At 32.4% G+C, this 12,124-nt stretch overlaps 2 protein-coding genes across 2 annotated transcripts in view; one reads left to right on the forward strand and one right to left on the reverse strand.

Moving 5' to 3' along the window:
* Window positions 1–2,601, reverse strand: part of LOC115877247 (zinc finger protein 724-like) — a 29,175-nt gene extending 26,574 nt beyond the window's left edge. Inside the window, exons 1-3 of the mRNA XM_030893401.1 lie at window positions 2,403–2,601; window positions 2,030–2,213; window positions 347–733 (exon numbers count right to left, since the gene is read on the reverse strand). Of these exons, the coding sequence (XP_030749261.1) occupies window positions 347–733; window positions 2,030–2,213; window positions 2,403–2,482 (651 nt within the window). The 5' untranslated portion in view covers window positions 2,483–2,601. The remainder of the gene's footprint in view (window positions 1–346; window positions 734–2,029; window positions 2,214–2,402) is intronic.
* Window positions 2,602–3,435: 834 nt separating this feature from the next.
* Window positions 3,436–12,124, forward strand: part of LOC115877292 (TBC1 domain family member 9) — a 36,985-nt gene continuing 28,296 nt past the window's right edge. Inside the window, exons 1-7 of the mRNA XM_030893429.1 lie at window positions 3,436–3,707; window positions 3,776–3,942; window positions 4,003–4,173; window positions 4,260–4,356; window positions 4,484–4,588; window positions 7,269–7,427; window positions 7,481–7,537. Of these exons, the coding sequence (XP_030749289.1) occupies window positions 3,664–3,707; window positions 3,776–3,942; window positions 4,003–4,173; window positions 4,260–4,356; window positions 4,484–4,588; window positions 7,269–7,427; window positions 7,481–7,537 (800 nt within the window). The 5' untranslated portion in view covers window positions 3,436–3,663. The remainder of the gene's footprint in view (window positions 3,708–3,775; window positions 3,943–4,002; window positions 4,174–4,259; window positions 4,357–4,483; window positions 4,589–7,268; window positions 7,428–7,480; window positions 7,538–12,124) is intronic.

The raw sequence follows: 12,124 nt of genomic DNA on the forward strand, positions 1-12,124 counted from the left end.
TCCAGCTATTTATGAATGAGATGCTCAGTCTATATTTTATTTTAAGTCTATGGTCAAAATCATATATACAGGGTGTCCCAATATTCTGCAAACATAGAACATGGAAAAATAAGAGAGGACTAGCGCTACAATACGTATTATAACATTCCTGATAAAGTGAACCACTTTATCAGGACCGGGTTAATTAAATCTCAAATAATAAAAGCAAACTGATTAAGATTTGCCTTTAGCTAAGGTAATATTAATCCACTAAATATATGTACGTTTGTTGTAGTAAACTTATGCCACATAAATGCTGCATATATATCTTTTTTCATAATTCAGCAATAATAAGTTACGTACTTGCCTTACGTTTCTCTCTACGCCTCAGTTTTTTTTGTAGATTTTGTATATGCCTTCTTCTATTAGCGCTGACAAGCCTCACCCTGTCAAGTTTATCCCTTAGTTTTCGCTCATTATAAGTCATCAAACAATCCATATACAAAGATGAAACATTGGTAGGTTTTGATGAACTTGAAGGCTCAGAAATATCCGTCGGTCGTTCTTCACAATTTTCAGAAGATGGCGGTTGTTCTTCACAAATTCCGTAAGATGTAGGTTGTTCTTCACAATTTCCAGAAGATGTTGGTTGTTCTTCATAATTTTCAAAAGATGAACTAAGTAATGAAACGTCTTGACGAGGTGGATTTACAAGGTTTGGTGGGACTACAGAATGCAGATTCTCGGCATACTTCTGTCAATAAAAAGAAAAAGGAAAATTTGAAAATATACAAACGTACAGAGTGCTCATTAGACAAAAAATTGTGTGTGCACTATGTGCGCATATTTGAAGTGAAACTTCTTACTAACGGCTATTATCTATAACAAATAATTTTATATGCGTAAAAATAGTTTTTTACGTGTGAAAATAGTTTTTTACGTGTAACAAATAGTTTTATATGCGTAAAATAAAAAATTAATAAAGAATTAAAATATCAATCTTTTAATAAACATAGTTTATGTTTTTATTTTTTTTTAACATAGTTTAAATTAAGTAAAATCAAAACAATCAAATAATTTATTCAAACTCAAATTTTAGTTATTGGCTATTCCACGTTAGTTTCTGTGTGTAGGTTAGTGCACAAGTGCATCAAAAATATCAATAACTCTGATTTTTGTTTTAGTTAGCTAAAAACTGATTTTGAAGTTGATTTTCATTGCAGTTTATTAAGAAAAACCGACGGAAAACAAACTTATCTGATTAAATTAAATAAAATAACAAATCGCTTATCAAACTGTTTTTTTAATACCGCATGACCGAAGAAAAAATGAGTCAGTGATGGCTATGAAATGAAGATCGCTGTCATTTTATATGCAAAATTATATGAGGAATGTCATCGATGTTCATTTCCAAGCCAACTGGACGCAGTTTTTTCCGATCATATGGTATCTTGAGTATAGTATATTTTTAGAGGGCTCATAAGGCAAATAAAATAAAAAAATATATACAGGGTGTACCATTTAAAATAAACTTAAGTTTGAGTCATATTCCGAAAATTACAGCACTCAAAAAACTAGTTACGCTACTGGATTTTACGCGAATGTTACAGTATAACTGAGATACAAGGGGAGAGGAAAAAAGCAACATTTTTAAATTCACGCTGTATTCATGAACTATGAGGGTGCATCCACACTATCCTAGAGACGGCGTATCGGCGTAACGACCTTGAATAGATTTCCAGTAATTATATTGGCTGAAAAATTCCTCTGTCGAAAATTTCAGCCAATAGAATTACTGGAAATATATTCAAGGTCATTACGCCGTTACGCCAATACGCCGTTTCTAGGATAGTGTGGAGTGTGGATGCTCCCTGAGAGCTAGGAAAAATCTGCATGAGTGGCATCTTTAGTTTCATATAAACCTAGCACAGTAATGTGAAAACTGCATCGCTGTATCACTACTCATAAAAGAAATCCTATAAAACACACGAAAATGGAGCACCCCGTACAGTATTACATTAGTAATTAAATACATATTCGTACAACATACCTGACCTGCTGACTTTAATGTTGGAATAGCATCATATCTCAAACGAACAACAACGTCTGAGCCTTTATCAAAGTATTTAGCCTCAAAATGTTTTGAGCATAAGACACTATATTTAGTTGGTTTCCAATTACCTCTGTTTACAAAACGGGTCCATATATCAATAGTGTTTGGATTCTTTGGAAATCTAAAAAATATATGCATAAATAATGTTAGAAGATATTATCAATCCAATGGTTTCGCAATCTAAGATCGCAATGAATAAATTATATTGCATTACTATACCAAACTTAAAATAGGCATAAAATACTAATTAATGGCAATTTAATTAATGGTCATTTGTTAGTTCGGTCATTACGGACCTGTACTATGTTACCTGTGAAATGTTATTCCGGTGTGTTTCTTCGAGTGGATACCTTTCCTGTTATTACATGCGCGTATCGCACACGACACCATTTTTTTATTAATATAAAACTATGTAAAACACTCACATTGCCGGCGAAAAAACATTAAATTTTAAGGAAAATCAACGAGGTTATGGGAAAATCAGCTGGCAATGTCAGCGATGTCAGCTGCATAATTGGCTGCATAGGTCAGCTGGGAAAATCTATAACCACAAAACCAGAGATATAGAGACATTATAGAGATATCTCTGCACAAAACACATCTATAGATAACCTTGATCTATAAAAAATGCACACAACAACCAAACACAACACAAATCAAACATTGTACAAAGCAGTGGGATTCTGTAAGCTCCGCAGCAAGAAATTTCCTGTCTAGCCTATGCTATTTGTATACGATTGATGAGTCACAAGACAAGAGGTGTTTACAGCATGTTTACAGAATCGGGCCTCAGATTGGATCATAGGATTGGATTGTACTCAAATCCTCTGTCAAATACTCAAAACTACCACCACCAAAATGGCTGACTGGTTCCGATTCCGACAAAGGGTTCCGAAGTTCCGAATAAAAACGGCAAAAAAAACGGTAGCAATTTTTAACTCTATACGTATCAGAATCAGATCAGGACATGGTATCAGCCGTGGTATCAGATCAGCACAGTTTAGAAGTTATTGGGGTTTAAATTATATCACTTCAAAAATGTGCCATTTTTCCAAAAATCTCAATATTTTTTAATAAATTTATTTAATGAACGGGAAAAGATATGTTTTTGAAGAAAAATTACACGTAGTTAATCAGGTAAATTACGTCTTAATTAACTACTTCCGAACCCTGATTACGTCTTAATTAACTACTTCCAAACTCTGGTTCCGGCGGGGCAACCCCTGTTCTATATTTCTGTTCTTGACCCTTTAACATTATCTTATTATCTATGGTCTTACGACATTTGTCAAAATATGGTCAAAATCAGCTGATAACGTCATTGACCTTTTTAAATGTAATTAATTCTCTGTGGTTATTTGTAGATTGTAGAATCAAAATAGTTTTCACTTTATATCGGAATCGCAGGAGATAAGCGAATCTTCTTATCTTCTGTCCACTGTGTTATCAAATTATTAAATAGGACAAAAGTTTTCATATTTTAAATTTGTGAATTGCAGCTGTTATTCCGCTGTTTATTAATAATGAAGGATTGACGTTTTCAAAACAAGGTATTTTGATGATACAGAAATATGTTTGTTAAACCTGAAGAAGTTCTTATAGCAAACGCATTTTGGTAAGTTTTTTCTTTAGTTAGAGATGCTTTTTAGTATTAATCAATAGAGGTCATTATTGTATTTAAAGGGAGACTGAAGAGAGTTCCATCTACTTTGTTTTACAACATAGAAAAGGACATGGAACAGTTAAAGGTCTATCATCTCTTATTGTAGGCACTTTAGATAGCATATTCGATACTAAGCCCGCTCCTTACAGAATATTGCATCAAACACCTAATTCGGAAGTATATCTGTGTAAGCAACGTTAAACAGTTTTCTAAATATACTCCTATAAGTAATTTTTTCTTCTAATAGTGGTTGCATGTGCAATGACAAGGCATGAAATTTTAAAAGACTGGGAATGGTTATTCGCTAATGTAAGTTATACACTTCATTCATTTGAGAATGATGAAGATATAACTGAATTTGTCACATGTAAAATAGAGTCTGTGATTGCAGCAAATCAGGAAATTGATAATGTAGAAGGTAATTATGAGATTAAACATAAACTAAGACAGTTTTTGGGGAAATAATCTATATAATAAAGTTTAATATGCTTGTTTACTTTTTAGATGAAGATTCAAAATCTTTTAAGGTGACTTGTGATAAATTTCAAAGGTTGTTTGGTTTACAGAAAGATGAAAAACTGGTCAATTACTATTCATGTAGGTAAGTGAAAAATAGTTTTTGTTATTTGTATAAATATTATACTATATTATCAGAATGAGTGGTAATCAACATGTAGGATATAATATGATGTATCATGAAATTAATGTTAAACACATTCGGTTTTTAGTTACTGGAAAGGCAAGCTTCCTAGGCAAGGATGGATGTACCTCTCAATAAATTATTGTTGTTTTTACGCATTTATTTTAGGAACAGATACAACAGTCTGTATAAGGTATGTATCTACTAGTTTATTAAGTAAATTTTGTTAAAGTGCAAACCTAAAGGATGTACTAGGATGCCTTTCACGAAAATATTTTAACTTCTACAGGGTGATTTGAGAGTGTGGTTGGGTCATAAAAGTATGAGTGGATTGGGACGATTTTTTTAAAATGGTTTACCCTGTATATTATTGGGGTCCGTTTCACTTTAGGGCTGTCAAAATTAACAAATTTTCTATAAAATAAAGTGGATATTCTGCCTACGGCGTATTTTGATCGCTGTTACCAACAACTCTAAATAAATAAAACCTGTACAAGCGTAGCGTTAATTTAAAAGCGTCTATGTTCCCGGTATGAGCATGCGCGTTAGAGCAACAAGACGCCATCCGTCAATCGGAACGTAAATATCCAATGACTAAAGAATATAAGGACATGTAACGCCCCTATACGGACTGCAGCAGAATTTGTGACCTTTTTTTTTGTTGTTTTGGTGGCAAACAATGAGTCATCATTTGGTCACCAGCGACAATAGCGATTTTTAATAGTTTGTGTGTAGTAAACTTTGTATAAACTTTATTACAATGGTGATTAGTTATTCAGCTTTCAAGTGTAAAAGCAGCAGCGATAAGAAAGAGCCAGGAGTTACATTTCATAGGTAAATAAACAGTCCACTCCAACTTTTTAGCGTTTTCTTATCGAATTCGATAATTATTCTTCAATTTCAATTAACATCTATATGTACTTGATATGTGCTATACGTCGATACTAGTTTTGTACCTTTTGTTAACATTTTAATACGTTTTTCGTAATTAATTAGGATGATACACCATAGGCGTAGTCAAAACAATTATCAAAAAATATAAATATTGCTTCAAACAGCTAGGTTAAGAAAAATATGTGCCACGGCACTGTTTGGTGACATCGTCATAATTTGCTCTCGGGTGTTATTTGTCCTTGGATTCTTTAGTCATTGTAAATATCGAACACCCGACATTAATCCGCCACCTCCGCGTCAAAAATAGTACCCATTTGTGTTATTTATTTTATAAAAACTGTTTTAAGAAACCGAATATCCCTCACCTAGGTCTTTCACAAATGTCTTTTACTTTGTTTTGGTAGCAAAATTTTTATTTTAAATGCAATCCTCGCGACAGCCCTAAAATGAATCGTCACCTATTATTGCACTATTTGTTTCATTGGCACTATTAATCACTTTACATAATCCTAAGATATTAAATATGATTCATAGTTTCAAAGGTATTAATAAATAAATAAAAAAATATATATTTTTTAGCCTTTAAAAAAAATGATTAATAAAACCAGAAATGTTCAGAAATCAAATCATATGTATGTATGTAGGTATTTACATTTACTAATGTTGGTCTGTATTCAATTTAAAATTATGTAAGTAACGTTATTTTAAAGTATTATACAGAGTGGTCAAAATTGTAATTCTAAATTCTAATTCTACGTGAAACTTCCTAAAATATAAAACAATTTTACTTCGTTTTTGTTATACCTACCAGGGTAATACCCTGTCCTATATGCTATTTTTTTGTTTTTTAACGGTTTCGCAGATATACGATATATTACGTATGGCTTTTTCAACAGTACATTTTTTTCAAAGCCACCCATAGTCTGTTCCAGAAATCAGGGAAGATGTCGACAGTGAATAGTTGTTTCTGTCATTTTAATTCACAGATAAATTGTGTTTTCTGTCATTTTTAGGATAGACGACATCCGAAAGTGACAGAATATATAATTTGACTGTGACTGTCAATTACAACTAGACACATAAATAGTTACTTTCAAATACCGTATGATCGAATAAAAACGGCGTTAGCGATGGCTGTGAAATGAAGATCGCTGTCATTTTATATGTAAAATTATATGGGAAATGTCATCGATCGTCATTTCATAGCCATCGCTGGCGCCGTTTTTATTCGATCGTACGGTATTACCTGCTATAATAAATATTACACTTTATATTAATAAAATTCTAATTTTATGCGGACGAAGTCGTGAGAAAACCAGTGTATGAAATATAATACCGCGAATATCTGCGATACCGTTAAAATTTTAAAGTACTTTAAATAAAAAAAAATACAAAATGTATTCATTTTTTAATTCTCCATCTAATAAAAAATATATATATATACAGGAAATTTCATTTAAAATAAAAACAAGAAAAATTATAAAAACATGTATATTTTAGAATGTTTGCATGTAATTTTGAACACCCTGTATGATTTAAGATTGCGATATTCATAATAAAGTAAGTACAGACCAACTATAGTACCTAGCATAGTTTTGATTTCGGGACACATCTTATATTTTGAATATATTTTTTTTTAAAATGTTGAAAATATATTTTTTTTATTTATTTATAAATATCTCTGAAACTATCAAAATATTTATTAAATAATTATTATTTAATAATAAGTTAGAATTATGTAAAGTGATTAAGAAGGAAGCCAAAATGCAATAATATACAGGATATTCTATTTAAAAAAATATTCCATTATATTAAGACTTTTTTGAGCCACCCCAAGTTAAAATATTTTCTTGAAATTATCCTAGTACACATTTTAGGCTTGCACTTAAGCAAAATTTCAAAAATTTTTATTATAGGGGCTACATATGCCCAACGCAGTATTGCAGGATCCTTCTTCATTGCTAACATATATGTTATAGGTGGTCTGAAATTACAGAATTAAGCCAAAAAAACAGTATACTGTTTCCTGATTCAATAAAAATCACAACCAGAGAGAAGGAATATCATTTCAGTATGTTTCTGAGGAAAAACGAGACTTTTACTCTTATGGAACAGTTGGTCGATTTAGCTGTGAAAAAGTAAACGTTTTTTAAACTAAATAGAGTGTTTACTTAAATATTTAACTTTTTAGACTAATAGACGGAAAGAAGAGTTATAGGGAAGATAAGGAACTGTTAAATAAATTAAGGTAATTTTTATTTCTTAGGGTTCTCAAAAGAAAAGAACGGAACCCTTTTAGGATCACTTTGATGTATGTCCGTCCGTTTGTCAAGACCTTTTATCTCGGGAGCGCGTGGAGGTATTGAGTTGAAATTAAAACATTAAGCCGCGTCCAAGCTAAGCGAACAAAACGTTCGCGAATATATATAATTAGCACTATATACTCGTAGCAGCAGGTCGTAAACGACGGCACAGCCCATCACATCGGTCCCGAGGACTGAGATGCGGGGAAGAATGCGACAACCAGTTTACTCTATAGATCTAGGATGCGTTTAGGCAATCGCTGTTTTTTCGAGTGCCCGGCTTAATGTGAGTTGAAAAAATAAATATGGATGATAAGGTCAAAATTGCGGCAGCTGCTTTTATTGTATTGGCTGATGCTTGCAAAAAAAAAGAAACTCTGTAGCAAAACAAAATTGATGCAAAGCTGAGAAAACTACAGTGCAAGCATTTTATTAAATAAATTAACCGGTAAACAGTTTAAGAACTTTTGTCGTTGAAGAATCAATATTAGGCAGGCGGAGGGTTACAGGGGTCTTTTGGTAGATTATTCGTTATAGTGTATTTTTAAGACCTGTATTCATTTTCAGCCGATTCTACCAGGTGTTTCTCAAAAGGGGCTTTCCTTTTTTATTTTTTTTATTTTTTCATATAATACAATGAAATTTGGTTTGTTAGTATATGACATAAATCGGGATTGATTGACGTATTCAATTACCTTTGGTCGCTTCCTGTTTCACCGGAAATGACTACAACTTTGGATTTTTAGATTGTATCCTAAGTACTTATACTTTATTTCGTAGAAAAATTACATTCTGAATAGAATGACATACCATACGTCAATTTTAGACATTCCCAATTAAATAAAAATAGCATTTTAAATTTCATTCTAGAGTGCCAAGACTGAGTTAAAACTATTAATTTGTAATCAAAGAACTTTAGAAACCTATATTTGATCGTGTAATTTTTTTTGTATCCTTTCGTGGTGGCTTAAAAGATGCCCAAATCGTATTTTTAATGATAACTCAAATTTGTCAAATGGTACGACACTGGCTCAGCATATTTGGAAAAAGCATTTTTTACGAATAATTTGGTACTATAGTAAACGCCACGAATGTTTGGGAGTGATTCATCGCTTGATGAAGTTAGAATCGACACGCGCGCTATCATTTTTACAATTAAAACGTAAATTTTTACCGCAGACGTAGGTTTTTAAAGGCCCGGTCTAATCATCTGCCTGCGCTCCTCCTACTTATTCTAAAATGTTGCGTGATTGACAAAGACGATACTATATCGCGTTTCTTTGATTGATTCGTTTTTGTGCGTTTGATTATTATAATCATTTGAAACACCACGGCACTGAAATTAAGTTTTATGTGACCTTGAATAGATTAGTTCACATGGTAGAGACCGATAAATCACTCCCAAACATTGGTGGCGTATACTATACATACTTGGTATTTGGAGTAAAATTGTCGTTACGTTTATTTATGGCCATTTTTTAATTGAAAATGTCAAAAGTTGACCTATATCATTCTATTTAGAATGTCATTTTCTATTATATACGGTAAAAAAATACGGGTACCATTTAAATCAAAAGTTGTTGTCATTTCCGGTGAAATAGGTAGAGACCGAAGATAAATGAAAACGTCGATCAATCCTGATTTATGTCCTACATACCAAATCTCGTTTTTTATCTAAAAAATTAAAAAAGTTATAGAAGTGAACCACTTTTCAGAAACACCCGGTATATTTATTTCTAAAAATGTAATGGTAAAATTTTATTTCCGGTGTCAAACTTCCTATTAAGTAGTAATTTTCAATTTCAGAATCCCATAATAATTCCGGTTTTTAATAAAAATAATCATAAAGGTCTTTATTAACAAAAATGAACTTATATGGACGAAGTCTAGCTACATAGCTATTCACACTCAACCCACAATAAAATTAAAATTATAAAATCTTTTCTTTGTGTAAACAAATTAGTTGTAAATGTTTTTCACGATTCCAGTTAATAACTGCGTCTCCCATTGTCGAATACTCGGTAAAAAATAAAAATCACAGATGGTCGCCCGAAATTAAATGAGACCCTTCCAAGTGTCTGCCGAAATGCACGCCGTTCGCTCCTTTTGATGTACCGACACCCGTCGGAAAAAGAACGCGCGCGCTCTAGCATAGGCAGACGCACGCTCTGGCGTACAAGCTAGCTATTCGGCGCACAGAGGGGCCTAGACCCATAAATGTTACCGGAAAGTCGAAAATTGAAATATGAGATTTAAGCAAAAAAAATACTCGTAAACTATGCAAAATTCTTCTCTTTATTTGATCATGCCAGCCATGGATCAGCATCTCCAGTAGGACACCTGCTGCAGCTTGTCAAAGTTGACAATAATCCAAACGTAATAATTAATATTTTTTAATGAAAATATTGCTCAATTTCAAAGTGGTATTTCTTTATAACGAAATATAATAAAATTAAAATTTAAATGGCTAACACTAACTCCGGTAAGTGTAGATTATTTCTATAGAAAATGTTTTTGGATACGTTTTTAGCTTGAGCGAAATAATTAGGTTACAGTTAAAAGTGAACAAATGTTGCAAAACAATTTAAAGTTGTTGATTTATCGGTCCAAAAAGTTAATGATACCTTTGTATTCCCCAAGCACTTTAATTAATTCTTAATATACAAGCTCTTACCTTTAATTTGGTACTAAAACTTACTGCTGTTTTGTGCTGATTAACTAGAAAATTATAAATTTGAAATTTGAATACATAGAAATAGGACCCAGCATAACATATTATTTTGCCATATAATTTTTACATATCATTTTTAGGGTTCCCTGCCCAAAGGGTATAAAAACGGGAACCCTATTACTAAGACTTCGCTGTCCGTCCGTCTGTCACAAAGGACCCAGCATAACATATTATTTTGCCATATAATTTTTACATATCATTTTTAGGGTTCCCTACCCAAAGGGTATAAAAACGGGAGCCCTATTACTAAGACTTCGCTGTCCGTCCGTCTGTCACAAAGGTCTATCTTATGAACCGTTATAGCTAGACAGTTGAAATTTTTACAGGTAATGTATCTATGTTGCCGCTATAAGAACAAATACTAAAAACAGAATTAAATAAATGTTTATAAATAAAAAAGTACTTCCACTAAACATTATCTTTTAAGTAAGAATTTTACATAGGATCTTTCAAGTCCTCGGTGGCCGCGTGGTTTAAAGCGTTAGGACTTTACGCTGCTATGACGTTGGAGCCGTAGGTTCGAATCCTAGTCATGGAAACTTTTTTAATCTTTTTTTTTAATTTTTACATATTTTTACATATTTATTTTTACTTTTTACATATTTATTATTGATTAATACAATTTTTAGTAATGTGTTTCTTAATTTTTTTTTTAAATTAGTTATACGCGCATTCAAAATTTCAGTTAAATCGGAAAAAAAGTTTATAATAATATAGTGTCTAATGTATAGATAATGAATGGTACGGAATCCTTCGTGCGCGAGTCCTACTCGCACTTGACCAATTTTTTTTTTTTTTAGTTTTAACTATTGAAATAAGCCACAGTGATTTGTGGAAAAAAACCAAAGAATGCTCATCATCCAAAATAGATCGACAATGCCAGTTTTTAAAGGAACACATAAAACAAATTACAAATTGCCCAGCAGACAGATTTCCCAATATTGCTATGAGAATATCAAAATTTATGTTCTCCTACAGACAAAAATGGCAGAAGTCAGGTAGAAATGAAAAAATGTTCATTCGAACAAACAGGGATTGGCTTGATATCAAAATGGTTTTTCCGAAATTTGTTATTCCAAAAATAGGACGTCCGAAAACAAGTTTTCAAGAATGCTCTGAAAGTACCAAGCGTCAAAAAACTACAAATATACGCAATGAAAACACAGTTGAAGCAATATGCTATGCTGCCCAAATGGAGCTTAGAAAAGCCGGACATCTAGAAGCATCTAAGTTAATAAGAGAAATATCGTCAAATCCGACTATGGCATCACAGTACCTAAACGCCTTGAAAAAAACAAAGGAAAATCACATCATCCAATTGTCACCAAATGAGGCACTTTCGGTTCTTGTAGAAGCGGGCTTGTCAAGAAGTCAATATAATCTTATTAGAGAAAAAGATAAACTTAAATTTCCTTCGTACAAAGTAGTACAAAAAGCGAAAAATTCATGCTATCCAAATACCATTAATGTAACATCCACTTCCGCAGAAGTTTCACTTGAATCTCTACTAAAGCACACAACGGAAAGAATTATTACTCTTCAAGAAGACGTCTTAGATAGGTTTGGTCCAGAAGAACTTAAAAATGCGTTTCTTGTATGTAAATGGGGGTTTGATGGCACTTCTGGCCAACAAAATTACAAACTAAAATTTGATAACCTTGAGGACTCTGATTCGAGTGCTTTCGTTACCTGGCTGGTTCCACTTAAACTGGTTCTTGGAAATCCTGAATCGGAAGACCCTCACAAAATAATTTGGCAAAATCTATCTCCATCATCTCCGCGCTACTGCCGACCAATCAGG

This window comes from Sitophilus oryzae, unplaced genomic scaffold (genome assembly GCF_002938485.1).
Source record: "Sitophilus oryzae breed Bouriz unplaced genomic scaffold, Soryzae_2.0 scaffold_1060_pilon_pilon, whole genome shotgun sequence".
NCBI lineage: Eukaryota > Metazoa > Arthropoda > Insecta > Coleoptera > Curculionidae > Sitophilus > Sitophilus oryzae.